The sequence below is a fragment of the Ictalurus furcatus genome, chromosome 2 (genome assembly GCF_023375685.1).
Source record: "Ictalurus furcatus strain D&B chromosome 2, Billie_1.0, whole genome shotgun sequence".
Classification (NCBI taxonomy): domain Eukaryota; kingdom Metazoa; phylum Chordata; class Actinopteri; order Siluriformes; family Ictaluridae; genus Ictalurus; species Ictalurus furcatus.
This window is the reverse complement of record NC_071256.1, coordinates 30,625,730-30,649,801: the sequence shown is the minus strand read 5'-3', so window position 1 is coordinate 30,649,801 and position 24,072 is coordinate 30,625,730. Positions and strand designations below refer to the sequence as shown.

Below are 24,072 nucleotides of genomic sequence, written 5' to 3'. Positions count from 1 at the left end.
TGAGAACACTCTACATGTCCTCATACCTCCTAAATCAGTTGAAATGTCAAAACACAAACACACACACACACACACACACACACACACACACACACACACACACAGAGACAGCCAGCCTCTCTCTCCATATTTAGTTTAAGGACTGAATAAACAGAACGGCACGAGCCTGTTTTTCTAACAAGAGAGAGAGAAATGGAGACAAATGACATTTAATATTGCAACTTGTATGCAACAGGTTTAAAGCGAATGACGTACACACCCACTTGCACAACTCTCCCACTCGGTAAAGGACCTCCGAGTAAGTGTGCCAAGAAGCCAAAGTTTCAAGCACTGAGTCATTTGGAGTCAACTCTGAGCAAAATAATCTCAACTAAAAACTGACACTTTAAAGCAGAACATCTGACTCATGAATAAACTTAAAATGAATAAATCTATATAGCACTGAGTCAGATTAACACAATCTGTTAATGCTATTAAGGACAACGTTCTAAATTACCTGCTGTGCAACTGAATAAATCACATGGGGTTTTGGGCACAGACAGAAAACGAGGGTGAGAAAAAGCTCTACTTCTGCTTTATGTGAGGAAACGTGAGCTAAATTAGATTTCTGTAGCTTAATGAAACGGTTACATTTCTTCCTTCCTCTGAACCGCAGTCGCACTGAGGGTCAGCCAAAACCACGGTTTCGTTACATCACAAGCCATCATCCTGCTATCCTAATGTACTGAAAATGAAAGTTTCCCCACTCAAATGTTTCAGCTACCATGGTACACCTATTATATATATATATATATATATATATATATATATATATATATATATATATATATATATATATGATGTATTATACTTCATTTATACTACTTGCTGGGAGAAGACCAATTAAACCAGTCCCATTATGAGACAGAATATCCCATGATGATACTCCATAGAGGAGGGGTTCACAAACTTCTCGGTCAGGGATTGAAGCTACAGTGGGCACAGTGGACGTTTTCTAATCTTCACTTGTTGGAATTTTCCGCTCCTGTAGCCCATCTGCCACAAGGTTCAACTTGCTTTTCTGCTCACCACGGATGTAAAGAGTGGTTTTTTGAGTTACGGTAGATTTCCAGTCAGCTTGAACCAGTCTGACCATTCTCCTCAGAACAGAACCATCATTTACTGGATGTTTCTTTTGTTTTTCGCACTGTTCTGTGTAAAAACTATAGACTGTTGTGTGTGAAAATTCTGAAATACTCAAACCATCCTGACTGGCACAAACAAACATGGGTGCATCTCAAATCAGTAAAATTCAGTAGTCAGGGCACTGATCAGGGAGTTGGCCATTTTTAAGGGCTGTCTCAATCGTAAAATCCTTCAAGTGCACTAGAATGTTCATTCCATAAAAAAATCCCACAATGCACCGCAAAAACCAGGGAGCATCGATGCTCACTATGTTCCTTCACTGGAACTTTACATTTACGGCATTTGGCTGACGTCCTTATCCAGAGCGACTTACAGAAGCGTGTTTAAGTCTCCATCAATAAATACATCCAGATACTGTTTCACTAGGTCAGAGAGTTTTCCAGGGAAATCACAAAATCCTGACATGGTGATGAATCACCTGGGATGAACAACAGTTCTGTTTAACTGGGATTAAGCTTCAGCTGATGAGCTGCCATCCATGATGAAATGTCTGCAGACATGAGGGCAGTGGTTGTTTAACGGTTAAGGCGCTGGGTTACTGATCAGAAGGTCAGGGGTTCAAGCCACAGCACTGCCAAGCTGCCTCTGGTGGGCCCTTAACCCTCTCTGCTCCAGGGGCGCTGTATCATGACGCTGTGCTCTAACCCCAGCTTCCTGACATGCTGGGGTATGCGAAGAAAAGAATTTCACTGTGCTATAATATGTGATCAATAAAGACTCATTATCATTATCTGAGTGGAAACAAGTTGAGTGTCATCTGCATAGCCGTGGTATGAAAACCCATGTTAGGATATGTCTTCCCCAAGAGATCGAGTATAGAGGGAGAACAGAAGAGGACCAAGTACTGCCTCCACGTCACCTGGTATGAGCGACCTTCCAAGTAGGAAGCAAACCCCTGCCATGTTGCACCAAGACTCATGAGGGTGGACAAGAGAGTCGGTTGACGGTGTCAAACGCTGCTGAAAGGTCAAGGTGAGGACTGATCTAGCAGCATGTAGTTGTCAGTGATAGCCAAAAGAGCAGTCTCTGTGGAATGTGATCTTAGAGGTTGTTCTCTGAGAGATAGAGAGACAGTTGATTGTAGACAGTGTGTTCACGGATTTTAGAAAGAAGCGATACCGGTCGGTAGCTGCAGATGTCAAAGGGATCCAAAGTGGGTTTCTTCAGGATGGGAATAACCCTTGCTCTCTTCAATGTAATTGGTACATGACCAGATGATATGGAGCCATTGATGACAGTCGTGATGAAGGGGAGGAGGTCTTGTGAGCTGGTCTGGAGCATTGTGGAAGGGATTGGCTCCAAGGGGCAGGTGGTAGGATTGCAGGACAAGATGACCTGCAGGATCTCTGCTGTTGCTAGATTAGAAAATGTGCCAGTGACGAAGAAGAGGAATCCTCAGTGGGTAGTGTAGGAGTTGGGGTAGAAGTGAAGGTCTGGCAGATCTTTTCAATCTTCCCAACATAAAAGATGACAGTCTTCAGCAGTTGGGGAGGATAGTGCAGGAGGAGACAGTGGGTTGAGTAGAGAAGAAAAAAAATGTTGTGGAGCTTGCGAGAGTCTTGTGCAGAAGTTTGCAGTTTTTCCTTGTAGAAGGCAGTCTTAGCAGAAGTCCCTTCAGATGAGACTTTGGACAGGAGAGCACGGTAAGAGGCAAGATCTGTCTCGAGCTGTAATTTTTTTTCCCACTTCTCTGCTGTTCTTAGTTCTCTCCAATTGCTGTGTAACATATCTGACAGCCAAGGAACAGGGTAAGAAATCTTTCTGGGTATAGAGGATAGAGGGCAGAGGAGGTCCATGGATGAGGAAATTGAGGAAAGGAAACTAACTCCAAATGGTAGGGAGGAAAAGGAGTCGAGGTCTGGAAGGGATGATAGGGTGCAGGAAGCTTTGGAGGAAGGAGAGACAGAATGGAGGTTTCGACAGGTAGGATAGAAGTATTGATAGCTGGTTTTAGGTAGGAAAGGGAGGGTGATTGTGAAGGATACCAAGTGATGATCGGAGGTGTGGAGTGGGGTAGCATTGATGCCTGTAGCTGGAGAGGGGCGGCAATGTTAGTGAAGATAGGGCTGAGAGGGAACTGCTAACCCTCAAGTGAACAAGAAGAAATAAACGCTACTAAACTTGATACTTTATCTAAATTTATGTTTCTAACTAGTGTACTCTTCACTAGTGTCTGTAACAGGTAACCTTCAATACATTTTAGTAAGCCCTGCCCACAATTCACACCTTAAGGGAGAAATTACTCTTGATTGAACCACCTGAGAGAACTAATTAGTATACGCTTACAAACACTTCCAAGCAACACTACAGAATCAACAATACAGCAAATTCTAGTGGCAAAAATCTAGATCCAATCCAATCCAAGTCAGAATCCTACCTTACCAGTAGAGAATAAATCCAAGTTAGAACAACCTAAAGCACACTGAATGCTTTCTGAAGAAAAAAATGACGTGTTTTCTAAAGCCTCTCAGCTTGAATAAAACGGGGGAAGAACTCTCAGCCAACCTCCGGCTACAAATGTAAGCAGCTTGTTATCGTTGCTGTAGCTCTCAAATGATTAATTACGTTACCAATTTTTCACTTTATTTGATGTTCTATATACGGTCTGTTCGAGTCGAACAACTTTTAAGTGTTCACGGATTTTGTAAAAATCCACTAGCATGACGTACCATGACAGAAATGTTTGTGTTTAAGCTAGCAAATTTATATGGACATATAAAATGTAAATATTTTTAAGTTTTTGACGTTTTACAGCGCAAGTACGTAGTCATCTCGCTGGAAATTGAGTTATCAATGTCCCAACATGTAATGAATCAGGGTCCTTACCAGTGCCCCGACTCAGGTACATGATATACTGATTCACGATCTAGAGAGCTGATTGAGACGCACCCCATGACACTGAAAGTCCCTATATTGGTGTTTGATATGAACATTAACTGAAGCTCTTGACCTGCATCTGCATGACTTTATGCATTGCGCTCTTCCCACATGATTGGCTGACTGGATAACTGCATGAATGAGCAGGGCTAAAGGTGTTCCTGTGAGCGGCCAGTGAATGTATCTACATGCAAAAAGTTCCGGGTTTAAGAGTTTAATGTAATAACTGCTAAGAAATTCCATTTCTTTGAAAGGAACCTACCAGTCCAATGTTGCGTCTTGGTTCTTGCGCTTCCGGGAGGTAATAAGTACTTTCACAGAATTTGAGTGATGACTGGCTTCGTTTACGCCACAATCCCCAACATCCTGCACCGTTCCCAAGGTGTCATTATGTACGAGTGTGAGAAACGTTTTTGCTGCATTTCTCCAACTAAACTTGATTTACAGTGACATTTTTTTGCACTTTGACATCTTCTTGCACAAACCGCTTCGCAGACAACCAAACTAATTAGGACCGATGCTAACGAAAAGACCTGTTTGCAGGAAGATTCTCACAATCCAGCTGGACATGGTACACATTTTACTTAAAAAAAAAAAAAAAAAAAAAAAAATTATTTCCAAAGCATGTCACCAACCTGTGTAATCACAAATCGCTATTAGAAATGTCCACATTCTCATCTATGTTATGAAATGAAGAGTTTGTGCTCTGTAGTTAAAGCAACAGGCTTAAAAACCCTAACAGTGGTGCTAATCCCCCTCCCAGCCCTACCACCCCCCCCCCCCCCATTAAGCTAAAGCTAAATTACAAAAAACTACAAGCGGAAGAAAGAAAGTCTGAGTGAGCGAATGTGTGCGAAGCCGAGTGGAATGAGCAGAGGTGTTGATCAAAGACATGAACACATTCCTAGTGGCAGGATAATTAGCCATTTCGGACCAGGAGTCAGCCACCCCCTCTTTTCACTTCAAAACGATGCCGCGTTAGATTCCTCGTGTGTGTGTGCATGTGCTGTAAATGGCTTTAAAAAGCACACCTAGTTCACAGCCTCCCATGGTGCATTTCCTACTGCGCCAAGAAGAGTTGGAGACGAACAACACGAGTGAATCCTATAGAAACGTGATTACAGTAAAAGCGACAAGTGACACAAGGACAACTCGATTTGATGCAAACTAGTTCTAGAAACGAAAGATCTCAATCCGGAACATGAGGGTCCGTGGAGAAATCGTCGATCCGGATGGTTGCGAGTTTAAATCCCTGCATTGCCAAGCTATTAAGCAAGGCCCTTAGCCCAGAACCACTCAAATGGATCCTGTTTCTATTATTTAGATCTAGATTTAGATCACTGATGAGTCAGCCAGAGGGGACGGTGGCAAGGAAAAACTCCCTGAGACAACATGATGAAGAAACCTTGAAAGGAACCAGACTCAAAAGGGAGCTCATCCTCTTCTGGGTGACAGATTGTGAGATTCTATAACTGTATATTGTATATAAAGGCAAACAACTTGTGATAAAAAGCTGTTCAGTATGTATATATTGTGAATAAGAGTCCTGGGATGAGCACAGGACAGTGTTTATGAGAACTAGACAACAACATAGTCTTCCTTTTCATGACGTGTTAGTATGTCCCGGTACTTGAATACTCTTTTGCTACACGCTCGAAAGTATGTTCTTCACAAAAGGAGTACATACTTTTAGTGCATAGTGAATTGGGATGCGGCAAATGTCAATACTACAACGGTGCAACTTTGGGACTGGGACATTCACTGCTATCGGATATGACCCTTTAACTGTGGCTCCATACAATCAAGCCACACAAGCTCCGCTTCTCTTTATATTCTGCCTATAGAAGACCGAAGTCAAACAACCTCCTCGTCACCAGAATTAAACCAATCTTTTAGAGACGCACCAATGTATCGGCCGATAAAGGCGATTTTTCATGCAGTTTTTCGGTTTAAAAACGTCCGATGATCAGGGCCGATTATATCCCGTCGATCAAAAGAGGGCGGGAAAACACATGGATTCCGTGCTGTGTGTAAAGATGATGTCTCTTGTGTGGAATGACGACAAAACTGCAGTCTGTAAGCTCTGTAATCTCTGCACTGATAACATTTTACACCGGAAATGAGCGGCAGTGAAGCAGGAGTTTCGGCGTCGAGTCTAATTTTTTCCCCCCCACGCCGCTCGCGCTGAATTAAAGCCCCAGTACACCGTTGAAAGATTTAAATGAAGATGAGTTGACAAAAAAGGTATATACACTGCATAGAAAAATATATTGGTACAGTAGTGTATTTCATATCCAGTTAATGTTAATATATTGAAAAGTTGATATTATATATTACCAGTTTGATGTTCAGTGATGAAGTGGAAATGCTTTTGTTTGTGGAGAGTGAATGTGAGACTAACAGGAGGTTTTTTAGAATTCAATGTTAATATGAATTAATAACATTCAATAAGTTAAGAAATCTTACTTTAATCTTCAGAATTTAGTTCATGTGTTAGAGTAATGTGTTTTCTGTTCATGAGACCAGTTACCGTGAAACAACTTGTTGAATAAAGTTCATTTCTGAGAAGGTATAAAAGGCTATTGGTATCGGTATCGGCCGATATCACTCCGAGTAATCAGTTCTCGGTATCGTCTGAAAAGTTTAGTATCGGTGCATCTCTACAATCAATGTATAATCTCTATTACCGTTAATAATAAACCTAATCTAGACAGAACGCTTGATGAGTTAGTTAACCGATCAGTCTGTACAGGATTTTGTTGCGGTCAAAAATGCTCGATTGTGCTGTGGTTTTGGTCAAAATCTCCGATGCAACCTGCAGAGTTCTTTTGTGCTTTTCGTTTTTCACGGAAAACTACTCCAATCGGCGAAACTGCAGAAATTATCCTGATTGTCTCTCGCAGTGATGTTTGTTTTGTGAATGAGACCTTTTAGCCGTACTCGTGTTCGACGCACTTGAATGGAAGAGGGCTTTGGCTGAATGCGCGTCGTGATGATGTCACATGTCACGTCTTAGCCCAAAACTGCGGTAATAAAAAAAAAAATAATAATAAATAATAATAATAATGTTTGCTTGATTTTGCATTCATTTCTGCTATTTTTCCCCCCATTTTTTTCCAGTACAAAAGGCGCTACGACTTTCTCGAATAACAAAAGCACACCCTAAGAATGCTTTCCTCAGCACAGCACAAACACGAGCTAGTCTGTTAGCTGGAATATCTTCGCTAGGCTTGTCGGAATAGCCAGTGTTCGACACGTGCTGTAAAAAGCAGGAGAAATAGAAGCTATATTAAAAGTCATTTGAACGAGGTGTTGTGTAAAATATACACCGCGGCCTATCGACTACAGCAACGTTCACGACACACCACCGAGACACAAACCGAGGAGACCCCAGCGACTTGTCACCATCGAATGTAATTGGGCACAAAAAATGAGCAAGTGTACGAGCTAATTCTGCAAGTCAGCTACTTTATGCACGAAGTTTGTAGAGTTTAATAAGGAAGGGTCTGGTTTGGAGAACGATGCTAAAAATTTAAGCCTCATTGCCTCGTCTTACGGTGCTACATACTATTCCCGTTTCCTATAATTCTGTGTGAACCTTTAACTGGGAAAATGATTCCTAATGTACATTCAGGCCTCTCCTGTCTCTCTCTCTCTCTCTCTCTCTTCATCCTTCACTCTTTAGCGGTCCAGTCCGAACATCTATCGTTCTATAATTAGCATAAAAGTATTAGTCACCAGTTTTATCAGGAGAATCAGAGCAGCCTACACTCTCCCCTAGGCCTGTGACGGTAACAAAATCATCTGATGGGGGTGGACTGACGCAAACTTCATGGCAATATTTTATTTCTTTTACTTTATTTTTTATTTCCACAGTGTTTACACACACACCAATAATAATAATGATTATAATAACAATAAAAGCTAAGACAGGTGGCTATAAAAATTAAAAAGCACTCTCAATGGTACAGATACAGATAGCATGGTAAAAATATGCATTTTTTTAAAAACTTGTCATTTAAAAACAAATTAACAGAATAATAATTAAGATTACATAAGCCATGGCGCTTATACTTTAACTTAACTGGAGAGCAAAAGTGTAGATGCTGGTGTGTAAGAGGAAACTTGTCTCAGTGCTCGCAGAACTGAACTGCTCTCTCTCTCTCTCTCTCGATCGCTCTCTCGCTCGCTCTCTTCACTGCTCCCTGCTTCCAGTGTGTACGGCACCTTGTCCTCACTTTTAACCACCATGCTCCCTCACACTGCTCTGCACACTCAGGTAGGCAAAAGATGACAAAAATTTGCACGGCTGCTTTTATTTTTTATTAATATTCACAAAACCCAGGCTACTTTAACACCGTGGGACTCATGGTCCGCTGCGATCGACTAAATTACGTAACTCGGAATTTCCGACCTCCGAATAGGAAGGGGGAAAAGAAGAGAAGAAAAAAAAATAAATAAATAAAAAAAACTCCCCCTCAACCCAGAATTCCTACTCGGAAAGTCTGGAAGGTCTCCTCAAGCCTGAGCTCGGAAAGTGATGGAAGTCAAATGGACTTCAACTAAGTAGCACTTCCTTACTTTTAAATGAGTCGTGTTGTATAAACAAACAATTATAAGGAATTTGCTTTAGATCGATCAACATACAGACGTATTCGCGTTCTAAATCGATCCCTTGACTAAACAGTTTGCTCATCACTCGTCAGATCACTCCCTGTTCTTTATTCTGGAAATTTATCCGTTCTGCTCTCCTCGCATTTCCCATCACTGGGAAATCTCCTCGTTCCGTCAGTCTTCTTTCACTTCCTGAAAAATCTTTACACCCGCCGCCCCACCCGCCATCTCTCTGCACTCGCTCTCGCTCAAGCTTCTTACCTATTTCAGATCAAACGCCATTAAACATCTGCAGAGCAAGGTGTATCCATTGCCGAGCCAGGTGAGCGTGTCTCTCTCTCCCCATAGGCCGAGGCTGTGTGTTTATCTGTCCCTGTCTCTCAGTAGTGTGCTTGTTCTGGTTTTCCTCTCAGGAACCTATAAGCAGAACAGAGACGAAAAGGAGAATTCCCGTTAGACTCGTTTCGAGGTAAACACCAGGAGATGTACGACTTGAGCGCTGTTCAAAACTCACATGAAGCCGTGGATTTCTCAGGGCTGTTTTTACAAGGGGCGCGCTTTCTTGTTTCCTTGCTAGTTTACCGAAAAGTCGAGCGCGCAAGAGCTGCAAGACCTCTCGGTTTATCTCGGAAAGGCATGCATAATTGAGCAATCTCACTCAGAAGGTGCAGGATGTGGAAAATCGCCCAGCTGGCCTGGTGAGCACATAAAACAGCTGTTCTGGTGTGATGTTGCTGAAACGACTGCAGCCAAGCATCCGCTTCATACACGTCTTTTCCTACTGCCACGTCCACACTTCACAGCTCGCGCGTTCGTGACTGTTAAACTCGACCTAGGGCTAAAGTCATCTAGATAACCGTGCTCAAGGACGCAAAGGGAATCGTGTGCGAGTTTCGTTTTACGTTAGTCAATAAACATCAATCAGCTTTTTCATTACATTACATTAATGCTATTTGGCAGACGCCCTTATCCAGAGTGACTTACATTTAGTTGAGGGTTAAGGGCCTTGCTCACGGGCCCAGCAACGGCAGATTGGCGGTGCTAGGGGTTTGACCTCAGGACCTTCTGAGCATTCAACCAACACCTTAACCACTGAGCTACCGCTGCCCTTTTCCAGCAAGTACATTTCATTCCTGTCTGATCTGACCCCTCCTGGCTTCTTCTAGACCATCATTAAGTCGATCATTAATAATAAACAATTGTATTATTATTCCTAATCATGCCAACATCATGATATCTTTTTATTACGATTTATAAATACATGATGGCAGAAATTTGCTGAAATGAACGGAAAGTCAGGCAAACTCCTCACTATCCGGAGGAGCTTTCAATCTTTCTAAATGACCGCGGATGTGGGTCATCCGCGTCGTCGTCACGTCACGTGACGACGACGCGCATTCAGCCGAAACCCTTTTCGATTCACGCGTGTTGAACGTGAGTACAGCTAAAAGGGCTCGCGTACCGACAGACATCACTGCGAAAGACAGCGCAAGACTCTTTCGTCCAATTGCAACCTCGCCGATTCGAGTAGTTTTCCACAAAAAAAATAAAATAAAATAAACAAATAAATAAAATCGCTGCAAGTTGCATCGCAAAATTTTTGAAAAAAGCTGCAGCAAAATCAAATTTTGGCCACAATCATCACAAAAATAACCTCTTGTGTGGACTGAATAATTAAATGATGATCAAATGTTAATCTTCAAAAAAGGTAAATAGTTAAATACGTGTGAAAATTCTCTCTTTTTCCCCCTTTTTTTTTTTTTTTTACTAAATATTAGTATATTTTAGATTCAGATCAATTTCTATCTAAATTTATTTTCGATATTTTTTTTATACAAAAAATAACCATTTATCAATATGTTTGTGGAGAATAAAAAAGGTTATTACTAATAATAAGAAATAGTTACAAGAGTTATAGAAGTGATTTTTTTTTTTTTTTACCTATAACCACAAACCTATACGTTGTGATACGAAGCTTACATCATACAAATGCCTTTGAGAATTATGATATTTTTGTCACATCAGCCACCCCTAGCCAGTAGAAAGAAATATCTGTGAGAGACGGTGTGTGTGTGTGTGTGTGTGTGTGTGTGTGTGTGTGTGTGTGTGGTTGATTTGGTTTCATCCTGCTGCGGCGGACCTACGGAGCGAACAGGCCGTTCTGCACATCATCGATGTGGCTCGTTCGAATACCAACTTTAAGCACCATCTTAAAAAGAAGCACAGAGAGAGACACTTGACTGACATTTCGGTTTCTGAAGAAGAATAACCTGAACCCGGATATTACGCTGAAATCGTTCCCCGCTTATGGCGTTTTTGCCTACATGAAGACTTTTGCAAGGAAATGGTCGCGTGACCTTGAAATAAATAAACCAAAAGAACAGGTGACTCAATTCTGTGTAAAACAGACAGGAAGGCAGATTGATTAGGTCAACATTGTGACCCAGTGAAAGCAACTTTTAGTCACGTACTTGGCATAAATCTCACACACACACACACACACACACAGGATAAGAACATGTTGGTGGAGGCGTTTTTTTCTTCTGCAGTGAAGTTGGATTAAGTGAAATGTGTTTCCGAGTATGTATACATTAAAGACTTTCTGTGCTGAATCATCGATGGTTCAGGAATAGGGGGAGAATTAGCCACACACACACACACACACACACACACACACAGGAACAAAAAAAACCTAAACTTTCCACTGACGAGCTTTTCCCCTCCTCCATAGTTTCATGACCAAATTCGCGTCATATCGACTGCACTGATTGAATCTTTACAAAAATTCAGGCTTCACAATTTTCTTCAGCTGTTCTATATTCCCTGAAACACAACGTACATTATCAAATAACAAGCCAACTAATGAAAAAAAAAAAACTGAAGGGGGAAAAAAAAAAAAAAAAAAAAGAACACAAAACACAATGAAAGTAAAAAGTAGCAATCCATGCGACTGGCTAGAAACGAAAGGATTACAAAAAAAAAAAAAAAAGACGACAGAAGGAACAGCGGAAGATGAATTAAGCAAAGGGGAGAAAGCGACAGAGAAAGATGAGAAGGGGCATGAAAAGAATGAGAGAAAGCGGGTGAGAGAAAGAGTTTATTCCCCGAGAGCAAAGGCGTGTGTATTTGCATGCGTGCCTCCATGTATCCCTGCTGCTCGATGGCGGGGAAGCACATCAAACGCACAAATGTGTTTTAAACGCCACTGATTTACTGTCATGATCAACAGCAGTGCTGTCAGAGAGAGAGAGAGAGAGAGAGACGGCGTGAGAGAGAGCACGAGAGAGCACAGTGTAGCCACAGAATCCAGGCATTTTTCTAAACACACAGCAGTGCTGTCAGAGAGAGAGAGTGAGAGAAAGAACGAGTGAGAGAGAGCACGAGAGACAGCGAGAGAGAGAGAGAGAGAGAGAGAGAGAGAGAGAGCGAGCGATAGAGTGAGAGCAAGAGAGCAGTGTAGCCACAGAATCCAGGCATTTTTCTAAACACACAGCAGTGCTGTCAGAGAGAGAGTGAGAGAAAGAACAAGTGAGAGAGAGCACGAGAGAGAAAGAGAGAGAGAGAGAGCACGAGAGTGAGAGAGAGAGCACGAGAGAGAGAGAGCGAGAGCGAGAGCATGAGAGAGAGAGAGCGAGAGTGAGAGAGCACGAGAGAGAGAGAGAGAGCACGAGAGAGAGAGAGCGAGAGCATGAGAGAGAGAGAGCGAGAGAGAGAGTGAGCATGAGAGAGAGAGAGAGTGAGAGAGCACGAGAGAGAGAGAGAGAGAGAGCGAGAGTGAGCATGAGAGAGAGAGAGAGAGAGTGAGCATGAGAGAGCGAGAGAGAGAGTGAGCATGAGAGAGAGAGAGAGTGCGAGAGAGAGAGAGAGCGAGAGCATGAGAGAGAGAGTGAGCATGAGAGAGAGAGAGAGAGAGAGTGAGAGAGCACGAGAGAGAGAGAGAGAGAGAGAGAGTGAGCATGAGAGAGAGAGAGAGTGAGCATGAGAGAGAGAGAGTGCGAGAGAGCACGAGAGCACGAGAGAGAGAGAGAGAGAGGGAGAGCGAGAGAGAGAGAGAGAGAGCGCGATAGAGCGAGAGCAAGAGAGCACAGTGTAGCCACAGAATCCAGGCATTTTTCTAAACACACAGCAGTGTACAATTCAGCAACCGGGCAGCCAGGACGAGCATTTGGCCGAACGCGTATTGTGACGACGTCACGTGATGCGTTTCGTCCCAAATCCGTGGAAAATCGGCGGTAATTTCGAAACATTTGCAGCTGCTCAGATTATTGCGGAGATCGCTTGATTTTGCGTTCATTTCTGTGATCGCAAAATCTCGAAATCCTGAAGAAACTGATGGTTTTTTAAAAACACTGTTTCAAAAGGCATTTGAGAGCGTCCCAAAAGACGCTCAGGGCATGTCTGAAAGCGCGGTCTAATCCACAGGATTATGATGTAAGAACACGTGCTGACCGCGCCAAAAAAGAACTACGTGTTTAAATGAATCAAGGAACTCTGTCCGTCTCCGTGATGTCCTTCGGTTGCCTTTTCAAAAATAATTACCCGTGTATTTCAACATGTTTGTGCTTCCTACATGTACGGGTTACAGGGATAATTCACCCCGAAAATGAAAAAGTCCATCGTCAATCACTCCCCAGCAGGTGGTTCTCACGTGAACGCGCGTCAGAGATTTATGCAGAAGTGACGATATTTTGCGAATAAAGCATTCGTATCGCTTCATAAAACTGGGATTAAACCACTGGAGTCACGTGGATTACTTTTACGCTGCCTTTACGGACATTTTGGAGCTTGAAGTTTTGGTTACTTGGACTGTAAACGGAGGGACAGAAATCTCTCAGGTCCCGCTGAAAATGTCTTCTTTTGTGTTCCGAAGATGAACGAAAGCCTTATGGGTTCGAGAAGACCTGGGGGGGGGGGGGGGGGCACCACACCCCCAGAACCCAGACAGCACCCAAGCCCTCTGAAACCCCAGCGAAAACCCTGTATTACACTTCAACACTGTGTGCACAGTCACTTAAACTCATGAATATTAATGCTGCATCGTTCACACCCTTATTAAAGCCACATGAACAGGAATTGACTATGTTTTGATCAGCTGTCCAAATTCCTTCCAGATTTAGACCAGACAAAGGGACAAAGAGAAGAGTGATAAAGGCAATTAAAGAAGTGAGAAAACGAACAGGAGAGAGAGAAGCCAGGAGAATGAGCTTACCACTGGTCATTGATTTTGTTCCCTAGAAGAGGCTGAGACATTAGAGAACTTTAAAAGGCACTGACGTGTGTGTGTGTGTGTGTGTGTGTGTGTGTGTGAGAGAGAGAGAGAGAGAGAGCGCTTGTCACGAGTCTCTAATGCTTTTTAACAGCCTTCACCACTAAACACAATGCCATCTCATCAGCTGCCTCCTGCCCGGCTTTCATCACGCCTGGTGATCATTAGGTGATCGGACGCTGATGGGGAAAGTCATGTGACCCTCGAGGCCTTGAAGGACGGACTTCGCTTTGAAGGAAGAGGAGAGGTAAATGAGGGAGTGCGGTGCAATGTCAGAGCAGCGAGGTGGAACCGGGAGGATGAAAGACGCCGATTTTGGAGTTCGTTTTCAAAAACATCCCTCGGGCTACACAAGGACGTTTAAAAGTCAGTGTCGACTCATGGGCTAGAATTACTGAATCGGTCTGTTGGGTTTTTTTATAGCCAAAACAGAAAGTTAAGTTCCCTGGAACTAATGATCGATAGTCAACTACTAATCGATTCATAAAAATGGTATCTTTCAGGGGCAAGTGAATCGAATCGAGTCACTTCTCAATCGGATCATGAACCAAATCAATTCGCCATCAACCTAATGATTCACTCCCCTAGTCAGAATGTTTCTCTGGGGTTATCTTATAATGGACACGCACATTAATGAGATGCTCCATGTACTCTATAAAGAGTTACTAACCAGACCCAAGCAAAGCTTTATCAGTGAGAGCGGTCAATAATAATGAATGTACGCTGTCATGACTTGGTTTTCCCTAACTGTTGCGCGTGAAAACACTTCAGCTCACACCACTATGACCAGTGGTGTCGTCGAACCGTCTCTCTACAGGGTACCCGGTCCTCTCAGGGGCTGGTAACTCAGGCCCCGTTTACACTTGTGCGTTTTCTTTTTAAAACGGCGTTTCCACCGTGTTTCAGAAACGATCGCCGTCCACACTACACGACCGAAAACGCATGTCACGTGACCATTCATGCACACTGGGCATGCGCATACAAGTGTGAACAGGAAGTTGGTTGCTAGTCCAAACCGGCGTTCCATGCTCAGTCTCCGTGCTGTCGTGTATACGATCAAGGTAGCGTAACGGTCGTGTGGTAAGGGCTTGACGAATCAGGGAAGGATACACAATCATCCAGGAGACCCAATCGGGGGCGGGGCCACGCCTTCGTTTTCAAAAGTCTTCGTTTTGGTCTGTTTACACTTTTCAAACTAAAACGGGGTCTTCGGCGTTTTCAAAAGCTGGAGTGGTGTAGACGACAGGCGTAACCGTAGCAATGTGTTTTAAAGCGAAAACGCACTAGTGTAAACAGGGCCTCGGTGTCCAGACTTCCACGAGAATGATTTGTTGACTACAACTTCAGTCAACTGCACGATTACTCAGTTTATTTCAAACATACTTCTGCACATCATTAGCCACGTATCCGTCGGTGCCCCGATACACTAATTATATCCTATCGGAACATTTTCAGTGGACTGCCTTTCAGGTTTAGTTCCTTGGTGAACCAGAACAGCTCTAATGAAGGTGTTTGTTAAAGATACGGTAAAGATGCGAATGGATTCAACACTGATCCTGTTTCTAAAAGAAATAGCAGCAGCACTGACGGCACACGACTACCTCAATCATGGGTGAAGCGCAGTTTAAAATTCACACACGTTTCTGGAGCTGAAGAGCTTTTATAAACAAACACACACACACACACACACACACACACTCCTCCACATGGCTGCCATGTGCGGATGGTAAGAGATCAAAGGTTTTGCAGATGGCTTAACGAGCTGTTAAAAACACGACAGCAGGAGGTCGACAAAGAGAGAAGGAGAGAGTAAAAGAAAAAAAAGGGGAGAGAGAGAGAGAGGCAGACAGCGACAGGAAGGGGGAGAAAGAAAGAGAGAAAAGGGGAAGCGTGAGACAGACAAAGAGTGAGAGACAGACAGAAGGAAAGACGGAGTGAGAGAAACAGGGAAAGGGAGTGAGAGAGACGGACAGAAACAGAGACAAAGAGAGGGACAGAGAGAAACAATAGAGAGAGAAAGAAAGAGACAGATGGAGAAAGACAGACAGAGACAGAGAGATAAGGGAGGGAGGTAGAGAGAGAGAGAGACAGACAGACAGAGAAACGAGGGAAAGTGACAGCGAGATGGACAGAAAGAGAGACAGAGATAGAAGCAATAGAAAGAGAGAAAGAGGGAGATGGAGGGAGACAAACAGACAGACAAAGAGATGAGGGAGGGGGGCAGAGAGAGAGAGAGATGAGGGAGGGAGGGAGACGGGGAGGGAGGGGGAGAGAGACAGAGACAGAGAGCGAGAGATGAGGGAGGGAGGGAGACAGGGAGGGAGGGGGAGAGAGACAGAGAGCGATGAGGGAAGGAGGGAGAGAGACAGACAGACAGAAAGAAAGAGAGGGTGAGAATCGGGGAAAGGGAGAGACAGAGAAGGACAAAAACAGACAAAAAGAATGACAAACAAACAGAGAGAGAAGGACAGAAAGAGGCAGATGGAGGGAGACGGACAGACAGACGGAGACAGAGAGAGATGACGGAGGGAGGGAGGGAGACAGACAGACGGAGTGAGATAAATGGGGAAAAGGAGAGCGGGACGGACAGGGAGACAGAGAGAGAGACAGACAGGGAAGGACAGAACTGAAGTGACTGTTTTATCTACAGCTTTATTTCTATTCACCTACTTTCACGTTCAGGTCAGGGGACTGTGAGGCCCATTCCAACAGCTTCTGCTGGCATTTCTTGAAGAAGTTCAGGGTGGATTTGAGGTACGTTTTGGATCATCCTCCAGTTGTAGAACACATCCTCTTTTCAGCTTCAGGTTTCTCATTGACAGTTTCACTTTTGCTTCCAGAATTTGCTGATATTTCCTGCGACGTGCATCGTTTCCTGCGCTACTGGCTTCCACACGAGCCCAAAACATAAACGCTCCACCCGCTTAACCGCGGACAGGGCGTTCTTTTCGTCAACGACGCCACAAACCTTTTGCTGAGTTCAAAGGTGACTGCAGTATAAAGTCCGTCCAACTGTGGCAGAAAGCACTCGTTTCCAAAACGCCTCTGGCTTGTCTACGTGTCATTCAGTTGCTGACGTTTGTGATGAGGTCACAACTTTTGACTTTTGTGACTAGGTAAGGAATCCATTCTGATGACTCTTCCATGCAGAACACGTTTGTGCAAGCGATGCTGCAGAGTAAAACAGTGCACCACCGCTCCTGTATCGACTGAACCTTCAGTATGCTTTGGGAGTTTCGCTTGGTCCTTCTTCCCAGTATACTGCCATTTCAATCTGGGTTTTCTCAGCCTCCCAGATCTCGCCTCGAAATCCACAGCTCCAGTTAAGTGCCATTTCCTAACGCCATTTTGGACAGTGGAAACTACCAGAAGTACTCCGACAGGTTTGGATACGTTTGATATGTTTTTACATGTATGGTATTTGGCGGACGCCCTTATCCAGAGCGATTTACATTTATCTCATTTATACATCTGAGCAACTGAGGGTTACGGGCCTTGCTCCAGGGCCCAGCGGCGGCAGCTTGGCAGCGCTGGGGTTAGAGCTCACGACCTTCTGAGCAGTAGACATAGCTTTGTAGACATCAATTAAGGCCTAACAAGTTAGTTAGGTTCAGATACTTTACAACTGGAAGCGTTGTATCCAACTTTTGCATCCAATGGTAGCGCTCATATTTGCAACATTAAAAAAATAAATAAATAAATGAATAGTGGGATTGTTGCATTTAAAGCTAATACCTTAGCCACATGACCAAGCTATTAAAAGGCATCAAATGTGCCGCAAAGTGTACACGTGCAGTAGAGTCAGTGCGATTAAAATATTTTCTTTCCACACGCAGGAGTACCGACGGTCGTTTGTCATGCCGCTCTCACCTTGGGCGAACGATTACTCGAGCGGGACTCCCGCGATCAGCAGAGCTCTCGCCCTGAAACACAGACGCACCATTCCTCGCCAAATATTTAGCGATAATTAATTGGATGATAATGTAATTATTTCGAGCAGGAATCTCGCTGGCCTGAATCAGAAAACCCACCGATTAGCATAGAGAACTAGCGATGGCGTGTGAACACTTCTCGCTTATTGGCGCTCATCAGATTATTGGCTTTGAGCCAGGAGAAAAGAGCCGATCAGTTCTTCAGAAGACGGGGCGGCATCATGCGTGCGCACAGACACGTTCACTCGGTTGTACTAACCGTAGACGTGCGCTAAACATCTCGAACGAAACGGCAACAGATCCTCCGTCTCTCTGAACTCTGAAAGGTCTTTAACCAAAAATAAGTTTGTTTCAGAGAAATATAAATATGATAAATTGAGTTCATTTTAACTTAAAGGAGACGTAAGTAATTTAGTATCAATTTATAATTATTTAGTATAATTTAATAATGTATTTTTAATTCATAATAATAATTTAAATAAATGAATACATTTAACAATTTATTCTTCAGTTAGTTTTCCATTGAATAGTTGAACCAGTAAACCTCAAGTTCTTAGCTAATTTGTTGTTGCTATGAGAACGTAAGTTCATCTCTGCTCTTATGTGCCATCTTACATACTGGCTTTCCAGCTCACGTGACAAAATACACTAGTACACCTGTCACTCAGCTGCATGGGAAACTGTTTTCAACAAATCTTTTCAGGAGTGGCCCGTCAGGCTTAAAATAAACGAGCCACCTGCATGTCACAGACAGGTTTTTGGGGGGGTTTTTTTGTCTAAAGGCCTGTTCACACCGGGACGTTTTCTCTGCGCAGTAAACGCTCTGATGTCTAAATCAGATTTAGCCCCATGTCTAAATCAATGGCTGTCAATGAGAGTGTTCACACCCAGGCATAAAAACGCGTGGCATCAAAGCGGCAAATTTTTTTGACTTCGAGGGGCACGTTGTTGTTTTTTTTGACGCTCCGCTTTAAAAACCGGCCGACCAACGAGATTTGTGGTTTTGTTCACATGTCTGGAGCCGCTGAAGTTACATAAAAACCAGGACTTGGTGGCGCTCATGTACAAAACTGTCTTGCAGACGATGAAGGAGCCAAAAAAAGAAGCCGGAAAAGAAAACGGAGAAGACAAAGAAGAAGCTGAAAAAGAAGATGAAGAAGAAGAAGCCGAAAAAGAAGACGAGGAAGAAGATGGAGAAGACGACGGAGAAGAAGACGAGGAAGAAGATGGAGAAGAAGACGGAGAAGAATACGGAGAAGACGACGAGGAAGAAGATGGAGAAGAAGATGGAGAAGAATACGGAGAAGAAGACGAAGAAGAAGACGGAGAAGATGGATAAGAAGACGAAGAAGACGACGAGGAAGAAGATGGAGAAGAAGACAGAGAAGAAGACGGAGAAGACGAGGAAGAAGACGGAGAAGAAGACGGAGAAGAAGACGAGGAAGAAGATGGAGAAGAAGACAGAGAAGACGAGGAAGAAGATGGAGGAGAAGACGAGGAAGAAGATGGAGAAGAAGACGGAGAAGAAGACGAGGAAGAAGACGGAGAAGAAGACAGAGAAGAAGACGAGGAAGAAGATGGAGAAGAAGACGAGGAAGAAGACGAGGAAGAAGACGAGGAAGAAGACGAAGAAGAAGGATAAGAAGACGAAGAAGACGGAGCAGAAGACAGAGAAGACGACAAGGAAGAAGACGGAGAAGAAGACAGAGAAGAAGACAGAGAAGAAGACGGAGAAGAAGACAGAGAAGAAGACAGAGAAGAAGACAGAGAAGACGACAGAGAAGAAGACAGAGAAGAAGACGGAGAAGACGACGGAGAAGACGACGGAGAAGAAAATGCACGCACCCACCATTTTAGCGAGAGTGCATAAGTGACAGTGACAGCCCCGAAATAAAATGCTGACTGCTAATAAATGTTTCTGCCTACACACAAACAAGGTGTCCTTTGAAAGCACCAGATTCAAAATTGCACACTAAATTCTATTACATGAAATTAAATATATGAAATGCAAGCAGATATTCTAAATGATCCATTTAATTCTTTCAGTGCTGTTTTCTACACTAAATCACACTGTTTGTCTCTCAGTCTCTTTCCCTGCAGATGATGATCCTCTGATTGATAATCCATTGAAATTATTTTGCACCTGGCATGTATTATGCATACAAGTATTCCTGACCCCTTATTCAGATAGATAAGTGCCCCGTTATCGAGTCATTGTATTATCATAATGACCACAAAAAGACTATTCATATTCAACACTTCATCAGTTTGCAGGAACATTAACATTTTTGGGCACAACAATAGTTGCCTTATACCCTCCACCCCCACTTCCCCAAAAAAAATAACAATCTGGGTCTTCCCATAAGTATGTGAATGCTATTGCTGTGACTTTGAGATCATTCAAATCAGTACGTATTTAAAAGCGTACACCGTCTACAATGAGAACTTTACGGATTTAGCCTTAAAGAAGTATTTGTTGCAGTGACCAAATCACCAAAGACCTCACTGACTGCACCATCAAAATGTACTTTACTCTTTTAAACTGAAATAAATATATAAATGAATATATACTAATTTGTAAGAAATATTAAAAGAAAATAAAAAGATATTCCATCCAAACTGACCCAAAAAGTAACACTCCAAATAACACAAAAACAGAGACAACAACTATAAAAATAACACAACAAAATGGGTCAGCGATGGTTTTTTTTATTTCACCTCTAGAGGCCGCTCACGTACAGCAGACCCTTCTCAGACGCTCCGGAACATACGCAACCAGGAAAAACTACCGGTGTGGATTTTGCACGATAGCCCGTAGTTCCAGCAATCTGTTATCGGTGCCGATTAATCGGCTAAACGTCGACCAACCTCGAATAGTTTTGGCAGTAACTATAAAACACACTTTTAAATCCCACCCGCTGCTGCACTACACACACCGGCTCAGGCGTACCACTCGGACTGTTCTGGAAATGTTACCACGTGATGCTTTATAACCAACAGCTTCACTGCATTTCAGTTACACTGACACACACACACAGCTGAATCAGACCCTCTCCTAGACACACACACACACACACACACACACACACACACACACACACACACACACACACACACACAGAACTTAATCAGACCCTCTCCTAGACACAGACACACAGAGAGCTTAATCAGACCCTCTCCTAAAGAGCATCCTACTATTACAGACTCACTAACTCCATATCTCTCTCGCTCTCTCTCACACACACACACACACACACACACACATTAATCAGATGCTCTCACAGACATCATCCTCTACTGCAGAGACACACACACACATATATACACACACACACACACACACACACACACACAATCACACTGGATTTCAGAGGAATCTGAAAGTACATTCTGGTGACTGCTTTACTTCATGAATATTCATCCAGCTCATTACCACACAAGTGGGGAAGCGAGAAATATTTTGCTTCAAGATAGAGAGAGCACATGCTCGTGCGAGGGAGTAAGAGACCTGACACACACACACACGAGCCCTGATTAAACTAGGTGTTAACGCGTCTTAATTGGTCAGCACTAAATACAAGTGTAAACGAGGTCATACGCATTGAGGAGATTCGCTCCTACCACATGCAGAGGTGGACAGAGACGCATGCGTCTAATCGCTAACGTGTCCTTGTGTGTCCTGGACAAGGACACAAGGACCACAGAGTCTCCGGTGTTGCCCCGTGGTTTTCATGTGAAAATGACAGAAATGGAGTTTCCACTTTCCGGTGATTCTTTGAGTTATGCTGCGCTCAACACAGTTCCAACAGTATTTTTCCACCATTTGGAATTTTCTTGTGTAAATTCACCTTTAGGTGGCGCTGTGTTTCACAAACTTCTGTACATCAACTCGCGATTCATCTTTTCGTTGGGTCTCCGAAAAGTGCTGACTGTTGGTTTTGCCAAACAGAAAGTCGGCTAGTTTGAGTTTGCCGCGCTTCGCGTCATGAAATCTGGATCATGACATCATGAGACTTTTTTGAAACAAAACTTAGAAACATAAGTCACCAAACAAGAAGTGAGGGCATATCTCAGCAACCGCCTGACATTTTGCCTTCAGGTTTAGGATCTCCTGGCAAACAAGTGCTGATTTCAGAGCCTTCTGCTAGTCCTCCATCGCTGCCTGGCCCCTTAATCGCTGCTTGCAGCTCTAGTGTTAGATCCAGCAGTCTGTAGGGCTGTGACTGTGGCCATGGCAACAGCACCACTGCAGTGGTAGTTTGCCACCACGGTGGTGGAGTGCCACATGCAGTGGTCTCTCATCACACGCCACATTAAAGTTTCTGCTTGAGTGGGCCCTATGACATGTACAATAATAATAATAATAATAACAACAACGTCGCTATATTAACTCGTATTTATGTCCTACCATATAGCGGGAGATTTTATATTAGTAAACAAATTACATAATCATAATCAAATGCCTTATATGATGTCGTCTGGTAGTTTGGCACGGGTTTGTTTGAGCTAGCGCTGCATGATTATGGACAAAACGATGATCACGATTATCAATATTGAGATCACGATTATTCATTGAATTTAGGGACAACATATTGTTATACCTGAACCAGTTTACCTGCAAAGTGTTTTCCTGTTTGGCGTGATGACGTTTAACGTCGCCGACAACGTCTGTAGTCCCATTTAGCAACATGTTAGTGTCGCGATTTCCCCTCGCGCTCTGAAACCCGAAGTGCCAGGTTTCGGCGTTACAAAATGACGTCATCCCTGCGCCGCTCTACGGTGACTGGCTGTAAGTTTAGGAAGCGACTGATGTGATCTGCAGCGGAGTTTTCTATGAGCGGAGGACGAAGTTTAAACGTCAATATCGCAGTCGATCGTGTTCATGTAATCGTGTGCAGTCAAAACTCGTAATCGAGATCCATATTCGATTAATTGTGCGGCCCTAGTTTGAGCGCTGCGAAATCCAGTCGGGCGAATTCTGCCATCCGTCCGCTGCGAGGGATCTTGTTGGGAAACCAAATGTTACATCGGCGATCTGGAAACATTTTGGATCCGTGCGTAACGAGAGAGAAACGTGCGACTGTGTCCACATCCTCCTTCCACTTCGTCTCTTCTCCCCGGGTCGATCACAATACCGTATCCCACAGCGCCCTCAGGCTGTTTCTCATTGCAACAACACGACACTACAAGGCTTTATCGAGTTGTTCCACTGACCAAAGTGCTAAAATAAAGCCTCACTTAATTTTTTTTTATAGTTAGCTTTTTATTTAATTTAAGCCTATAAAATGATGTATTATTATAATTACGGTACATTATATAAAATACTGTAGTGATATAAATTTCACGCGCCCCCCGCTCACTGTAGTGGTTTGGTCATTAAAAACTGCCACTGTTTTCGCTTTTTTGTGGAAAACTACTAGAATTGGTGTATTTGCAATCGCACTACATTGTTTTGCACGGTCTATCTGTGACGTTTGTTAGTAAATGAGACCTTTAAGCTGCACTCGTGATCGAATATTGCGGAGTTCCCTTGATTTTTGCGTACATTTCTATGATCGCATCCTGGAGGAAATCCTGGAGGGACTGATCTATCTGATCCAAGTGTTGCATTTGCCAAAGATTTCTGCAAAGGCCAGACGTGAACGCTCTCCGAGACGCTCGTTTAAACGGCACGTACTTAAAAATAGATTCTTCCGTATCGAGTTCTTCCAAGTCAAATAAACCCATCCTCTCTTCTGAGGGTTTTCCTTGTTCAGAAACGGCTCTCACATCTGCTGAGTTACAAGAAAACATCTAGAAAATCATACCCAGGCTACATCTGAACATTTCGTTTAGACAGCGAATCAAACCTGTGTCTGACGACGCATTCGATCGTCCTCAAACTGCAATTCATTACAGCAAATTAAAGCTGAAAACTCCAGCAAAGTGACAATTAACTGCTGAAAGCAGCTTCAAAGTCTTGCTTATGAGGAACAGGAAGCATGGTTCTTGCCTTTTGTCTGTTCAAAGCTGAAGAGCTTATTAGTGATGCTGTTTTGGTGACATTTGAGCTCCATTCCGCAAACGAGTCTGCAGATGACCGTCTCCCGGCGCTCTGGCTTTCTGAAGTGTCGGTGGATTGGAGATCATACGGCTTCCTCGCAGCCGTCTCCTACAGGTTTCATCAACACGCTCGTCTCACGCTACACACGTTACAGC

At 43.4% G+C, this 24,072-nt stretch overlaps 2 protein-coding genes across 8 annotated transcripts in view; one reads left to right on the top strand and one right to left on the bottom strand.

Moving 5' to 3' along the window:
* Positions 1–24,072, bottom strand: part of spop (speckle type BTB/POZ protein) — a 123,567-nt gene that overhangs the window by 81,638 nt on the left and 17,857 nt on the right. For 3 of the 7 annotated variants that reach the window (XM_053614197.1, XM_053614206.1, XM_053614191.1), the window contains one exon: positions 8,938–9,093. The exons of 2 other annotated variants lie outside the window; for them this stretch is intronic. The gene's annotated coding sequence lies outside the window, so the exon portion shown is untranslated. Of the gene's footprint in view, positions 1–8,937; positions 9,094–9,190; positions 11,609–24,072 lie in introns of those variants that run through there. 2 more of the 7 variants (XM_053614218.1, XM_053614227.1) reach the window with 2 other exon arrangements.
* On the top strand, positions 16,298–20,534 carry LOC128601222 (uncharacterized protein DDB_G0284459-like). The gene is made up of 3 exons (XM_053614255.1): positions 16,298–16,696; positions 16,783–17,325; positions 18,956–20,534. Exon 3 carries the CDS (start codon positions 19,026–19,028, stop codon positions 19,746–19,748), a length of 723 nt encoding a protein of 240 aa, XP_053470230.1. The 5' UTR covers positions 16,298–16,696; positions 16,783–17,325; positions 18,956–19,025; the 3' UTR covers positions 19,749–20,534.

What these genes read in the sequence shown, in the direction of transcription:
- LOC128601222 (XM_053614255.1), top strand. Translation starts at nt 19,026, where the DNA reads ATGAAGAAGAAGAAGCCGAAAAAGAAGACGAGGAAGAAGATGGAGAAG.